A 17224-nucleotide genomic window follows, 5' to 3' on the forward strand; every position below is an offset into this window, starting at 1 on the left:
AACACTAAGCTACATCATTCAGTGATCCATACTTTATACATTTAAGTTTGGTTAAGTCAGAGTATGTCTGAAGTCAATAAGACAAATTATGGACTTGTATTGGCATGACCTATGTGCTAATCACCGTCACTGAAAATGCATATTTTGTAAACAAACAAGTTCAAAAATGTGTTTTTTTTGTAAAAAAGTAAAGATGCCAACATTAGTCTTCAAATTTAATCTGCAGCAGCTTTCTTACTACCTGTTACAGGGTCAGCTCAGTCAGTGACACAGTCTAATGTTTCATTTCCTGGCCATAAGGCAGGACTGTATTTTGGTCATATTTGCAAATTTCAAAGGGACTTGATGAGATGATTTAGTCTCATCAGAGCATTGATGTAACATCTAATCTAAAAATAAGATCACAGTTAACATACTATATTTAAAACAAAGTCATCTGTGGTGTATGTCATTTTGCTGGCATGTTGACAATAAAATCCGTAGCACAATTTCCAGGGTTACAGTCAAGCACAATTTTGCATGCTTGTACTTTTTGTCACAAATGAAATAAATTCAATTTTGTCATCATTGTGTCACATAGATACCATAACCAATGTCCATTGCATGATTGCTAAAATTTCAGGTGTAATGAGTAGTTGAATGAGACTTGAATCTCAGGTAAAATCGCTAAACTATGTACTTTCAACCAATTCTGTCAATATCTCTGCTCAGCACCATAGATAGTTTGAACGATACCTCTGCTACACAATGCACTTGATATAAATTCCGGCATTTTGTGAATAACGGTATATTAACATCATGAAATTGGAATATCCCCTTCTGTAATTAAAGGTACTGCATATGATTGTCATTGCCCATGGTCCAATAAAATTCATGTTACCAGACACATCTCCAAAGGAGAGGTTCTGGGGTGGACTGAGATACACACTATCTAAGCAATTTAGGTATGAAGGACATATGGAGTTGCTCTAACTTTATTGCATTACATTTACATATGCAAATGAGCTATTGATCAGTATTTAAAACATCACATATTTCAACTCAACTATCCGTGTGCAGCAGTGTATCTGCTCTGTAAAGTCAAAGGGAGCCCTCTTGGTGTTGTTATGTGGCTAATTACAAATACTCATCAAATCATCAGATGACTTATCAGTAGGCCTGTCTCTGCAAGTCTCCTTACATTCATTATATTCAGTTTTTATTTATGGCTTAATTATAGAAAGCATTAATTATGCTACCAAATTACTATGCAGAATCACATAAATTGGACTCTTAGCAAACCTAATGTACACCCATTACTATAGAGAAGTGTGATCTAAATCTAGGCATTCAGTTTTATACATGGCTCCATTACATAAAGTCATCAAAATATGCAAATGGCCTTATTATTATCTGTCTTGATCATAAAACTTTCAGCTAGTGTTACCAGGTATGGCCTGTTAGGCTGAGAAATCTGATAAATTTCAGTACATTCAAGTTTGATGTCTGGCCATATTACATAATTTCATTAAATATAGAAATAAGCTAGTAATTCAAATGTCATATTCAGTTACCTATAGACCTAACCTATCCTACTTAGAGCTAATATGTCTCTGAGGTTCTTGTAAAATGAGTAATTGTGTTCTTCATGATTTAGTCTGAGTATGTCCGGTTTGGATCCATTAAATTTAGTACCTTCTGCCGGCATTCATAAATTGCCTAGTTCCAGATAATCATTCAAATATGCAAATGGTTGCACATATAAATTTCATGCTTAACATTGATGTGACTATAGTACCTCTCAGGTCCAATCAAGATCAGGCCATTCAGTGTTGACGCATGACATAAGGTTGTTGAACATGTAAAACAGCCAATATATGTTATATGGAACACTTATCTTACCAGCAGCATCATATGACCAAAAACAGCCAACTACATCAGAGGTATGATGGCATTCAGTGAGTTCAATATTTATGTACAGTCATGTAACATATATTTTTTAGATAAACAGATGAGTCCACATCTGTGAGCCCAACTCACCTATACATAAAACAGTTTGTGTATTTGAGTAATATCATATTTGGTTCAGTGTTTCATCTGGGATGCTACACCAGGGGATTGGTCCCCCTGTACTGGAATTTTTGAGGGGATTTTAAATTTTGGGGGGATTTAACTGAAACATATAATGACATCTTTATATGTAAGTTTTAATGTTGCAGTGATGTTACTTGTATCATACATAATAAAATCAATAAATAACTTGCTTACACAATCCAAGCTGCTAGCTCCAACACCATCCTCTAAACGATTTTTTCAAAAGTCAACAAATTTGCGTATCACTGTTGTGAATGTATAGGGCTTCCAAGAGTGGTGGACAGCTCATTAATACTCATAAGCATTACCATTCTTAAAAAAAAATTGTAGCATATTCTGTATGCTGAAATATTCTGTATGTTAGTTTGTACATATTCTGTATGTTTGCTTTTTAGGGCTTAATGTACATTCAAACATAAAAATTAACACAGTTAGCCATTCCCACTGTACCTTCAAGGGATTTTTTTTTCCTTTTTCATCAAACTCTCTGCACTACAAAAAGCAAGAAAAATTCTTTTGTAGTTATAAAGGAATGTTTTGTAGCTATGAAAAAATAACGTACTTGTTTGTCACGTTTTTACTGTGCTTATATCATCCCTGACTACTATAAGTTTGGATCAACATTGCCCTATACAAACCAGTTAGCTGTATTTTTCTAGTGACCTAGCTGGTCTTGTAGTTTTGTGCGCAGACTCAGTAGAGTTAAAACGAACAACTTAGAGGGTTGGACCTTTGTCTGTCGTATTTTGAATGCGGAGTTTCTCGACGTCAGACTCGCTCCAGTTGCTTTTTGTCACTCAGTTTAGAACGGGAAAATAACACACAGAAAGGTTGGTTGTCACCGACAGTTAACATTAGGGTTTGTGAACACACCACCGCTAAGTTGAGGAAGACAGGAGGGTTTATTGCAAAAGGAGAACGTAACGCCAACAAAGTATATAGAATAAAGCACAAATGAAACGGCAAATATAAAGCAGTAAGGGGCATAGAACTAGTGCCCTTGCAGATCTCAAACTAAGTACTATCAAAACTTACAATACAAAACAGTCAAAATAGAAGTAGCAGACTAACCTACAATAAAATATGAGCAAAATATATGGGAGAGGGCCCCTTCAGTCAAGCAACCGGCAACGGTCATTGGTGACCTTGGGGTCAAGGTCTGAATGACCTTGATGATGAATCCATCCTGAGAGGCCGCAATGTGGGAAAGGAGTGGAATTCCCGAGAAATGGGGGTCAGGATGGAATCCAAAGCCCAAACGAAGGAAGTATGACTGAAGTGACCCCCAAAAGGAGGAAGAAATCGAGAATGACGTTAGTAAAGGGGTTCTCGCACCCGGGGAACGCCGTGGTGGTGATACGGCCTGGGGAGGGGGTCCTGGGGGACAGGTAAACTGTACGAGCCCAGGTGGAAACATGATGAACGGAGACGAGGTTCTCGCACCCAAGGGATCACTGCAGTGGCGATACGGCTTGGGGGGGGGGTCCCGGGGACAGGTAAACTGTGCAAGCCCGGGTGGAAACATGTAACGAAGACAAGGTTCTCGCGCCCAAGGGATCACCGCGGTGGTGATACGGCTTGGGGAGGGGGTCCCGGGGCCAGGTAAACTGTGCGAGCCCGGTGGAAACATGGAACGAAGACAAGGTTCTCGCGCCCAAGGGATCACCGTGGTGATGATACGGCTTGGGGGAGGGCGTCCTGGGGGACAGGTAAACTGTGCGAGCCCAGGTGGATACAACGTACATGTAGGAACGTTAGGTGACAGAACACAGATGTGAAACACGACGAGACATGTAACGTGTGAGTCGTAATGCAATGGAATGAGGCTGACTTGCAATGACGAATAGGCAGCCGTTAAAAAGTGTTTGAGTGTGCACCCAGTGAGTCCAGATGGCAAAATGCAGACATGAAACACAACAAGACGTGTAAACGTGTGAGTCTGTTGATGCGGTGAAATAAGGCAGACTTGAATTGACGACATAGACCGCAGTAGATAAGTGTTTGAGTGTTCACACAGTAAGGAGCTAGCCGTTGAAAGGCCTGACGCAAATTTCTGATGTTCTGATGTACATGTAAGTCGGTAGCAGTTGCTAGACCGTCTACCTAAAAGGTGGTCCGGGATTTCCATGTAGAGCAGCAGTGAACGGATCAGGCAAAGTGGAACGTCGCTGAAAAGCGTGACGCAGGGAAATTTCTGATGTTCTTATGTACATGTAAAGTCGGTAGCAGTTGCTAGACCGTCTACCTAAAAGGTGGTCTGCTAGCCATTGAAAAATGTGACGCAGGGAAAATTTCTGATGTTCTTATGTACATGTAAGTCGGTGGCAGTTGCTAGACCATCTACCTAAAAGGTGGTCTGGGATTTCCATGTAGAGCAGTGAACGGATCAGGCAAAGCGGAACGTCGCTGTTAACTGGAAAAATGTCCGAGCATGCGAAGCAAAGCCTCTACAATGGCATGTTGCTGGTCGAACGAAGTGTGAAGTCCATGACAGCGTTAAATGTCAGTTCTTTCGATATGAGGAAACTGATGTGGGATAAAAGTGGCATTTATGAGACATTACAAAAAACTTTAATACTGCTAAATGCAAAGGATGAAGTATGTAGTCCTTTGCTTTGAAAGTGAAAGTGTTCTGAAAGAAAGCATGTTACTCCAGTCACACTGATGTGAACTGTACAATCCACAAAGTCAAAGTGCTGATGTGATGCCGTAATGCGGTTTGTGGTAAGGTATCCATGGGTCTAGCAAATGTTTTTGTTTTCGTATGTTTTCGCTGGGATGCTTGTGAGATTGCCGACAAGTGCAGCTGCAGGGTTCCGCTTCCAGGGAGTGACACAGTAGTTTGAAACGGTGCATCCCAGCAGACAGAACATGCCAACGAGATGGCAAACATCAGTCTGAAAGGCAATATAGAATGACCGGTCGTTCTCGATCTCCAGCTGTAGTTTGTTGGTTCTTTCTTGTGGCACCGCAGCGTAATCCAAGGTAGAAGTAAGGAGAGATCATCAGGTGACATCCAGCAGCTGCACTTGGTGACACATTAACTGACAGGTGAAACTGGTCTGTAAAATCCAATAGGTAGCTGGGAGCAGGTTACGTCCGATTGGTGAGACGAGGCTGAGCTGGTATGGCATGAACTCAGCGGCTGAATGAATGAATGAATGAATGAATGAATGGGAGCGATGAGACAAAGGCTTGATTATGTAGTGTCATGTGCAAATGTGGCTGATTGGCTGGGAAGGAGGTTTGATAACAGTCATGGATAGAAGAGCCGATTGGCTAAGGGGACGACAGTGAAGATGTAAGGAAGGCAGATAGCTAGGTGTAATCACAAAACACATCTGTGATAAAACACAGATTCCACTTATTTACCCCGAAAAATAAGTCAGTGTCTGTTCACTGAATTCAAAAACTGGACCCACTGACACCACAGCTTGCTTGTGACTTTCATTGCATGCAGTCTGCACTGAACATGTTTCTGTGACAGTAAAGTCCAACTTTTCGTGTCAATTGTGCTATGAGAATTATTTTCACACGATGCATAAAACTTCAGTTTGTCTCCTTTTCTCAATCGTACAGAAATAATGTGACACAGAAACTTTATCAGGCAAGGGCAATGGACTTTTGTGAACGTAATTAACTCTCAACTGGCAGACAGGCTTTCATATGAGAAATCAGCGTATGGAAATTTACGCGTGGTATTGTTTCAACAGCAATTTATTGAAGCAGTTCAAAAAGTATCAAAATAAAACTAAAATTAGTCCCTTCCATGTAAATGTTCTTGCAACACTATACAATGCCCGTTGCCACACAATTAACAGGTGCCAATAACGGGTCAAATGCATCGAAGTGTGACACCCATGATAGCAGCCATTCCAGCCAGCTCAGTGCAGTGCTCGATGGGTCGCCCCTTCTACCTACTGTGATTGGCGGCGCGCAGTCCTCCAAGGAGGGGGAATCGCGCAATCGCGCAGCCTAGATGAACACTGTTGGTTCATTAATTCTCTTGAGATATGTTCATTCATTATACATGTAAATAGCAATTAAAGATTGAAAAATTCACCAAGAGCTAATCACATCAAAATGTTTCTATGATAATGGTATATGCAAATTTCTATGCAATTTCGACTAATTGTTTTAAGATATGTCTAGAACAAGCAGGCTGTATGATTACCATGGCCGGTGTAATCCTTTAGATGTAACTTAATCAATTACCAAAACAATATAAATTTGATGATGCATCATGTGTACGATGAAGGATTTGTAACCTGGGGTAGGAAAAAGGTTTATGTTTAAGTGAATTTGTTACTTCTTATTTTATGTAAATTAACACTATGGGCATGGTAAAAATGAATTACAGAAAGAAAAAGATTTACAATAATGTAAGATCGCATTATCCGTAAAAATAGCCAGCAATCTCAATCATTGCCATTTATAATATTTACTATTGCATTTAGCTCCCTAATTAACTTTGTTTAAATAGCTTTCATTATTTACAATATTCTCTTGAATATTTTTCTCTTACCTTGTTTTTTAATTCCACATCAACTCCCGCCTTTATAGCAGCATTCACTTTGTCGATGTCACCAGATCTTGCAGCAGTGTGTAGATAGGTATTGCCGCCCTGAATATAAGATTTATGTTACTTGTTAATATCAAATTTACAACACAGCAAACACATTAGAGGAAAAGCGAAATATTCAAATCTGATAGCCATTGTTGTAATGGTTGTTCAAAAATTTTTGATGGAATTGTAAATGTATGACATGCATACTGTTAGAACTCCATAAAATGCTGTGTTTTTCCCAAGGTAAGATGGCCTCCTGCTCTATAATGCCGGGAACACACAGCATCGTACGCAGGGCTAGCATACTGTATGACCTCACTTGCACATATGAATTCTATGCAAATTTCTTCCTTTGCCTCTGCCCTGTCCTCGAAGTCATATCTCATGAATGATTAATGGCAACCAAAGTCCTGCAACAGACAACAGTCCCCTTTGTAAATATATGCTTTCAGAACGCCCAGCGCTACACTTGCAATTCCCCACACTGTCATGTTCAAGACACAACATCAATGAGAGACAGAAAAGGTACAAGGGACTGTCGATAGTCTACTAAATCCTATCTGTGCGAAACATAATGACAAAAATTTATAAAATGTATGAAATTACAGTAAATTTTGTTGTCACTCTTGGAATTTATCTGTTGGGACATCAGAATGGCCCCTGTGATCTATAAGTGCCCATTGGAACACAAAAGTAGAAGCCACATTGGTGCAACTGTGTATTATTATTTTCTGTTGTGTTGTTATTTATCGTTCTTGTCAAAACTTCTATAGAAAAGTATTTATTTTATGATATTTCTCATTGAACTGACAGATGGGGTGAAAAGAGATGGCATTTTCACAGCTTGGTGAATGAATAAAATTCTATACCTTTCATGTAGGCTTTGTCACTGTAGCATGATTTATTCTTGCAACTGTCATAACAGTAGTGTTTTGCTACCATGCTTGGCAAACCACAAACTTTCAAAACTTGCAATTGGGCATAGCATTGAAAAAAATTAGTCTCCTAGCCACAGTGTGAATGTAGTTTGCGAGCAGTATTTACATAGCTGGCTTTATTTGTTGTGCAGATTTACTTAATCCCACTAAGTGCTGTATATTTCCAATTCGATGACATATGCTACATTTGATTTACTGTTTAAGAGTCAACAAAATAGCCAGATTCCTATAACTTTTTCCAAATGCATTGTGAGTCATTTATCTAGTTGCTTAAAACATTGCTAAACATGCTTAATTTAAAAAAATAGTTGTTCAAAATGATGTAAATATTTTGATGGCAGGAACACTACCTCATCTACTACGCTGAAATCTTCCTTTTCCTCTGGAATGGTAAACCTAGAATCCAGTTTCTGTAGAAATAAAATATAGAGCTATTAGGAAAAGTAAAGTTGATTTCATTAGACAGAAAGATAATAGAAAAGGTATTAAATATTTCATCTTGAATTCAGTACCAAAATTGGTGCCTTACACTTAGGTAGGGCTGTACATCCATGGTTTATAGGAGAGCTGCCTTACACTAAGTGTAGTATCTTCAAGCAATGCTTCAGATGTACCTGAGCTGCAACCTGTTATTGCTATGGAAAGTTTGTGGGTTTTCAGAGGCAATTTAAAAGGCTACTCTTAAATTTGATTATTTCTACCTGTCATGGAAGTAACCTCTACAGGCATTTTAAATGGTATGGAAAGCAAATTTGTTTTCAAATATGCCATTCGCTCTGATTGAGCAAACTTGGTTGGCTATAGTGTACTGAACACACGGCCTAGAATGGCAAGCCCAGATGACAATTTCTTACTACTTTGTGGTAATCTGAAACAAGACCATGCATTACGTGATCGAAATATAATGCAAATTCAACGGCAACTGTAATGAGAAACAGAGAAGCAGACTAGTTCAATTTAAGCCTTTAGTAGTGCTGTAAATACTTTATATCATTTGCTAATGTGTATTCACAAAATATGAACATCATTATTGTACTGTTGGCAAACCGTTCTGTAGCAAAAATGGCATTTTGTATGAAAAATGAGGCATCCGTGAGCAGAATTGAAGATTCTCTTCGTAAGACACTTGAAGCAAAGTCAGCACGTCAAAATATAACTCACTGCAATGCAAATCAATGAAGCAGGGAAGAACATAAGCCTTATCTTGGCAAATTCATTGACATTACAAAATAGAGCCCCTCCATTGCATAAAATCCTTGTGGTAGAAGTTCTTCAGTTGTTAATAACTGGTCATGATTGAACAGTAATATTGTCAAAACATACAAAAAGCCATTGGTTATTTGAAAAAAATACTTTGCCTACAAAATATATCAAAACAAGCAACCTAGCGGCCGATATAGCTTTGCTGAGTGTATGTAGAGAATAACTATTTTTGACACATGTTGATGAAGAGGTGGAAATCTTTGATAGCTCAATGCAGTGGCCAGAAAAAAGTAGCTAAAATAGCTGCAAAAATACACAATTGAAGATTTCATCATACTTTGAATATATCACATCACATCATCCATATGAACATGTCAGCCAAAGCTATCTGATGAGTAGTTTTTTGAGAATAAAATTTTCTGACCGAAAATGGCAACAATTGCCCCCAAAAATAAAATCGTAGATTTCATCATAATTTCAAAAGATCAAATTAAGTTCATCTATAGGAACCTGTATACCAAATTTCAAAGCTATCACATGAGTAGTTTTGGAAATACACATTTTTTGACCAAAAATGGCCAAAATTGCCCCAAAAATACAAAATTACAGTTTTCATCAGAAATTTAATATATATTACTTAGCTCATCTGTAGAACCCTCATTATCAAATTTCAAAGCTATCAGACCAGTACTTTTTGAGAAACACATTTTTGACAAAAAATTGCAAAAATTGCCCCAAAATTACAAAATTCGAATTTTCAGCATAATTTCAATAAGTGTCATTAAGGTGATCTGTCAGAACCTGTATACCAAATTGCAAAGCTATCAGATGAGTAGTTTTGGAAATACACATATTTTAACCAAAAATGGCAAAAATTGCCCAAAAAATACAAAATTGCAGATTTCATCATAATTTCAATAAATATCATGTAAATCATCTGTTGGAACCTGTATACCACATTTCAAAGCTATCAGATGAGTAGTTTTGGAAATACATATTTTGACCAAAAATGGCAAACATTGCCCAACAAATACAAAATTACAGATTTCATCAGAAATTCAATATATATCATCACTTTCATCAATACAAACCTGTCTACCAAATTTTAAAACTATCAGATGAGTATTTTTTGAGAAATACATTTTTTCTGACCAAAATGGCAAAAATTGCCTTAAAAATGCAAATTTGCATATTTCTGCACAATTTGAACAAATCTGAAATAGATCATCCCTGGGGACAAATATCAAAGCTATCTGACTGTTAGTTTTGAAGAAGAAGATTTTTAAAGATTTTTTTACCAAAAATGACAAAAATTGCCTTAAAAATACAAATATGCAAATTTCACTACAATTTGAACAACTCTGACTGAAGTCACGCTAAGTAAACTGCATATTAAATTTCAAAGCAATCGGACAAGTGGTTCAGAGAAGAAGATTGTTTTACCAAAAAACCAAAAAATGCCCTAAAAATACAAATATGCAAATTTCACTACAATTTGAACAAATCTGACTGAAGTCACCCTAAGTAAACTGCATATCAAATTTCAAAGCAATTGGACAAGCGGTTTCAGAGAAGAAGATTTTTTTACCAAAACACCAAAAAATGCCCTAAAAATACAAATATGCAAATTTCACCACGATTTGAATAAACTTAAGTGAGGTCACCAAAAGTGAACTGCACATAGAATTTGAAAGCAATCGGACTTGTGTTTTCAGAGGAGAAGGCAATTGTTGACAGCCAACGATAGACGACGGAGGACGACGGCGTGTTCAGTGTTCATTCAGTCTTCTGTTTAGTGTAATTGTATCACAATGTTCATCTCATTTTGTGCTACAAAGAATTGACTATAGTTCTTTTTCATGTATTTATGCCAAATAGTGGAATTCAGCATATCCAACATCTGCTGTCAGATGTAACGCTGCTAAAATCTCAACATCTACACGGGGATATTAATGCATTTTAATATTTCACTCCATGCACTTCAGCTGTGTGGACAGGGGATGCCAGATCATCCAGAGAGTTTTGCTGATCTAAAACATAATTCTTCCCCAATCAGGATTATTGTCTCAAACAGTTTTCGACAGGCAAGCAGTTGATATTCTGTTTTACAGACAGCAAAGTCTGCTTTCTATAACTTATTTTCCTAATTCATTGTTAGTCATTTATCAACTTGCTTAAAATATTGCTTAACATGCTAGGAACAATACCTTATCTACTGCACTTAATTCTTCCTTTTTCTCTGGAATGGTAGACCTAGAATCCAGCTTCTGTATTGAAACATAGAGCCGTTAGGAAAAGTAGAGTTGATTTCAACAGAGAGAAATATACAGAAAAGGCATTAAATATTTGATCATGAACTCAGTATCTACCGGTATATGAACACAATTATTGTTCAGTCAGCAAAACTGTTACATAGCAAAAAGAGATTTTGTATGAAGAGTGCAGCATCTGTGTGCAAATTGAAGATTCTCTTAATAAAGCACTTAAAGCAAAGTCAGTACTTACAAAAATAACGCAGTAAATTGAAAATAATTAAAGCAGTCAAGAACATACACCTTATCCTGACAAATTCATTGATATTAGCAAAATAGACACTAGTACAGAAATTTGTGAGAAATGGACACTTTCTCGCTGTATTGCAAGAAGTAAGCAAGAATACATACTTTCTCGCAATTGAGCTGCAAGAACTGTGCTTTCTCTCTCTGCATCTGCGAGATTTTGTGAAATTTTTGTGAAATGCTTACACAGAAGAATACAATTTCTTGCAGATGCAGAGCGAGAAAACAAATTTGTCGCTGGTTGATTGCGAGAATTCAGTTTCTCACAGATGCTGAGCGAGAAAACACAGTTTTTGCCAGCTGATTGCGAGAAAATTAAATTCTTGCTAAGTAATTACGAGAAAGTATGTATTCTCGCTTACTTCTCGCAAAAAGCGAGAAAGTGTCCATTTCTTGCAAATTTCTCGCAAAGTTCTGTACTAGTGAGAGCCCCTCCATTGCAAAAATCAGTTGTGGCAACAGTTTTTCAGCTTGTTATTATCTAATTAAGTGGTTGTACAATAACATTGTGAAAACATTCAAAGATGATGACTCAGAGAAACTATGTTACTCAGCTTGACCTCAGATTTAGAGGAGAGAAATCTCAGAAAAAAAGGCAGAAATGACATTAATCTGATGTTTACACTTGATGATAGAACACTAGTTTACTGGGCTAGCTTAGCAGGCATTCAACACTCTTTAGTTCTTACATTTTAAACTTCCAGACATTTGCAAAAAAATAGTGTTAGATACTTTGCAAGTTGATATCTTTAGAGCAATCTTTAGTTTGTAAATTCAAGGGTTGTGATGCAGTGTCTATTCAGTCTTCTGTTCTGTGTATTTGTATCGTAACTTTCATCTCATAGTGTACCAAGAATTGTCTGAAGTCGTCAGCATGCATTCAAGCCAAATACAGTCATTTGCATTCAAGCCAAATACTGTCATTTAGCGTATCAAACATCTGCTACCAGATGTTACGCTGCTAAAATTTCAACATATCCGCTGGGATAGTAATGCATTTTTATACTTCACTTTTTGTACTTCAGCTGTGTTGACTGGGATGTCAGATCATCCAGACAGTTTTGCTGATCTTGAACAAATCTCTTCTCCAACTGGGATTATTGTCTCTTACAGTTGCTATGAGGCAGGCAGTTGATATTCAGTTTTGGAGCCAGCAAAGGCTGTTTCCTATAACTTATTCTCCTAATGCATTGTTAGTCATTTATATACTTGCTTAAAATATTGCTGAACATGCTGGAAATAATACCTTATCTCTTGCACTAGAATTTTCCTTTTTCTCTGGAATGGTAAACCTAGAATCCAGCTTCTGTAAAAATGAAATATAGAGCTGTTAGGAAAAGTAAAGAGGATTCCATTAAAGAGAAAGTTAACAGAAAAGGCATTAAATACTTGATTTTGAACTCAGCACCTAGTTTGGTGCCTTATACTAAGGTAGTACTGTACATCAATGTTTTAGATATACCAATTTACCAGTTTTGGAAACACTTAGGTACACCTAAGGTCTACCCATACAGTACCCAAAGATTACTACATACCCCATCAAAACCTAAAACATACCACTGTGTTAACGGGTGTCTTTTTGGTCTGTAGGCAATCCTACCCTATTTCTACCTCCATGACTAGGTATAATATGAGTGTGCCCCCAAAACATCCGCTTTGGAAATTTGAGGCATAATCATAAAAACATGGAACAACCCCACTTTGGACTTAATAATTTTAAAGGTATCAGAAAAACCAAGAACACACTTGCTTTGGACTTTATAGTGCAATTTTTGGTACATTTCTAAATATAAATAATATAATAAGTGCATCATGCTTTATTTTCATGTACAGGGTGTGAGTTGAGCTGTGACAACCAGAGATTGAGCTCATTTCAATGAGCAGAACCATATAAGTTACACTTCAAAAGAAGACAGAATGCTAAAAAAAAATTCAAAATGAGCAACATTGTCCCTTTAAAAGTGAACCTAGGCTGCAATTCACCATTGAGCGCATGCATTAGTATGTAACAATTTCAAGGGAAATGTATTGACATTGATCTTTATGATCACATGCCTGCCTTATGCAACTGAAAACCGTTAATGAACCTAATGTCTCAAAGCAATAAATTGAGTAAACTTCACAATGTTTATCTTAATCATTTACAAAGACTCAGAGAACAGCTTGACCTGAGATTTTGAGAGAAATCTCAGAAGAAGGGCTGAAATGGCAATAATCTTGTTTTGACACTTTATGATAGAACACTAGTTTACTGGGCTAGCTTGGTACGCATTCAATACTTTTCAGTCCTTACATTTATATCATCCCAGATATCTGCCAAAAAGCAGTGTTAGATACTTTGCAATTTTTTTAGGTCTTTAAAGGAATCTTAGTGTAAGAATACAAGAGTTGTGTTCAGTGTTAATTCAGTCTTCTGTTGAATGTCTTATTATTGTATCACAATTAATGTTCATCTCATTGGCCAAGAATCATCTTAAGTTTTTTGCAGGTATTCAATGCAAATACTGTTATTTAGCCTATCCAACATCTCCTCTCAGATGTAATGCTGCTAAATTCTCAATATATATGCTGGGATGCTAATTCATTTTATACTTCACTTTTGTTCTTCAGCTGTGTTGACAGGGGATGCCAGATGATTCACAGCGTGTTGCTGATCTTGCACACAATTTCTCCCCAACCTGGATTATTGTCACTTATTGTTGTCTGACAGACAGTTGAAATTCACTTTAAGAGCCATTAAAGCCTGTTTGTCATTTATCATTTTGTTTAAAACAGATGAACATGCTGAGACAAATACCTCATCTGCTGCTCTTAATTCTTTCCTTTTTCAGAAATCGTAAACTTAGAAACCAGCTTCTGTATCGTAGATAATATTCGCCTTGTAAAAGTCTGTGAAGGAAAAGACTCATGTTAGTAACTTTTCAGAAATGTGAAAAGTATATGATTGTATAATCTATTAATCTGAAATTAAGCCAGTTTGAAAATTAAGATTAAAGGAATGTGAGTATCACGAGTTGTAGAGGCTGGCAACGCTCATCAATGCTGTCTTTTTCTGCTTACAATTTACAATAATAAAGTAACTGATTGTCTCCAGATATGTATCCATTATGTGAAGATATATTTTTGAATTTTTACAGAAAATTGTTATTGAACTTGAATATAACAGCATAATGAATTTTGAACCTAGAAAATGTACACATTGTAATGTTGAATGCAAAGTACTAAGTTAGTGAATATGAACCTTAACGGAGATCCCTAACATGCTATGTACAGAATTTTAAAGGTGTAAGACAAGTGGTAACAGGATTAGGAATGTCTTGACAAAAATAATGACAAAATTGGCCTAAAAATTGCATATGCAAATTTAACCCTTATTGAAAACTAAACAAAGGAATTGCACTAGTGTGGTACAGACTATCATAGAGAAACAGAATTGACAAATATTGGGCAGAAATAATGAAAACATGTTCTGCAAAATTGTAATATCACAATTGCTTTCAAAATGGTATCCCTAAAATGCAACATAGGTTATTTCAATGGTGTTAGAGCAGTGGTATCAAAGGAAACAATATTTTGCAACAAGTGAGAAAATTTGCATTAAATTTTATCGTTTTGCCGTTTTAGACTTATTCTATACCTAACAGATGCATAACAAATTTTTTACAGATATCCTTCGGAGTGATAGAAACATTCAATGAACTTTTGTTTGTTAGGAGTGTTTTATGATCAAAATAAAGATAGGAGCTCTTGTTACCAATCCATTATGATTGTCATTATTGATGATGCATAAAAATTTTAGAACAGCTATGCCGATTGTTGCAGAATCCTTTTTGAGTAACTGAAGGTCAAAAATCAATATTTATTTGAGGAAATTTTGATGCCATGGCATGCTCAGCTGGATGTCGAGACTGATGATCAGAATGTTTGCCTAAATAATACAGAAAAGACATGAAGAAAACGCAATATGATTATACACGTGTGGAGACACGGAATCTTCTGATGAGTATGCAAATTAATTTGTATTTACATTCGATAAAATGACAATGTAAATGATCATTTTTAGCCTTATCTGAAAAGATTTGAATCATAAAGTATCATATCTGATAGAAATCAGATTGCAAATTAATGAACATAATAATTTCCTCTATAACTTTCAAAGATGCTAAACTGATTTTTTCATAATGCCATGCTAAACAGAGAAAATAAATTACATTACAATGTTCAGCCAAGAGGATTGTATTGTTGGCTCAAATCAAGTATCTCTCAGTTTGTATTTGATGTTATACATACAAAATATAATTATTCTGTGCTTTTTGGTAAGCATGTTAAATGGACATTTACAACACAAAAACAGCAAGTATTGTTTGTACAGGGTATGTCGGTTATTAGATACATTTGATGATATAAACTTATTCATGAAACAAAATAGGTAATAATTTGAAGTTTTTTTGGTATCAGATATAGTTTAAAGCTTTTGAATCATTATCATTGCATTTTACACAAAAAATTGAATAGTGTTCCAACCTGAATGTGTACAGACAAATATTTAATGATCAGAACTGCTTCTTCATTTTGTTAACTTTTAAATCCACATTGAGTTGTGCTTTTTATTATAGGGAATGAACTGTTTTACAGAAGTGAAGCATTGTCAGCTGGCAGTCATTGTATTCCAAATATTCACAATAAATGTGGTTGAACTGCATAGAAAGTCAGTGCCATTTTATAGATTAAAAGGTTACATCCAGAATAATTTTCATAAGTATTATTCATTCACACATTCATCTGCATTTTTTGAATGGACAGTATAGAGTAGCACATAAAATCACATATATGCCGTAATGAACAAGATACATGATGCGTTAAGTTAATGTTCGCGTTGCATGTGAATAAAATGCAAAGTTGATGAACGTATGTTATCATCGGATACTGTGTGTGCCTGTTGTTAACATAATCCAAACTGATAAAAAATGCTCCGTCTCGGGTGTTGAATTTCCGATGTTTGATCTCTCATACATCTGTTTTTTTGCATTTTGGGCTTAAAGTGACAAAAATACCCAAACAAGACAACAAAGACACACAAGTTGATATAATATAATAGCAATAAACCCCTTTGCAGTCGGGTATACACTATATTTTGGTAAAATTCGCTCCATATAGCACTCGCCTGTCGGCTCGTGCAATATGTCGCGCATTGTACAGAAATCTTGTGTAAATCCTCCTGCGGCGGGGGTTATTGCTTAATTGAATATGCAAATCAGCAATTACTTAAAAAGATATTTTAAATGACATTGCAATCTATTACTAAAGCACTGTGAGATCAACATATTAGTAAAACATGTTCTTTAAATTTGCTACTGCATTATCACCCTATTTACAAAAGTTTTCTAAATATGCAAATAACCATTACCTTACATGATACTGCTAAAAGTATATGTGCACAATTACAGCACTAAAAGATAACATCAGAACACATATGATAAAATATGATGCTCTACTTCTGAATATATTACATAAAGTTAATTAAATGTGCAAATAAATAATTAAGTCTTCTTACATTATTACAACACTTTCAGCTCATCTGTACCAAAATTCATTCAGTTGATGCTGTATTTCTTAACATATCAGCTTAATAAGGATCACTAACTAAATGTGCAAATTAGCAATAAAGTGACGTAATGGTGTTAAATGCTGAACACTGTCAGATATACGTCTATACCACTTTTTAATAAATGACATGCAGTATTTCACAAGATACATCGAAGGATATGAAAAGGAATTGCATCCCTACAGTCTACATCAAGCTTGAAACATCACCTGTCAATCTTTCAATATCATGCCATTCAAAATGCTGACACGGTGAAATGCCAGACATAAAGAAATTGGAA

The 17224-nt window shown here is 36.1% G+C and overlaps 1 protein-coding gene across 1 annotated transcript in view; it reads right to left on the bottom strand.

Annotated features, from left to right (window-relative positions):
• Window positions 1-14136: 14136 nt before the first annotated feature.
• The window catches only part of LOC139123882 (enolase-phosphatase E1-like), a 52232-nt gene continuing 49144 nt past the window's right edge, over window positions 14137-17224 (bottom strand). The window contains exon 7 of the mRNA XM_070690034.1: window positions 14137-14228. Within this exon, the coding sequence (XP_070546135.1) occupies window positions 14151-14228 (78 nt within the window). The 3' untranslated portion in view covers window positions 14137-14150. The remainder of the gene's footprint in view (window positions 14229-17224) is intronic.

Source organism: Ptychodera flava, assembly GCF_041260155.1.
Source record: "Ptychodera flava strain L36383 chromosome 23 unlocalized genomic scaffold, AS_Pfla_20210202 Scaffold_23__1_contigs__length_28996876_pilon, whole genome shotgun sequence".
Classification (NCBI taxonomy): Eukaryota; Metazoa; Hemichordata; class Enteropneusta; family Ptychoderidae; genus Ptychodera; species Ptychodera flava.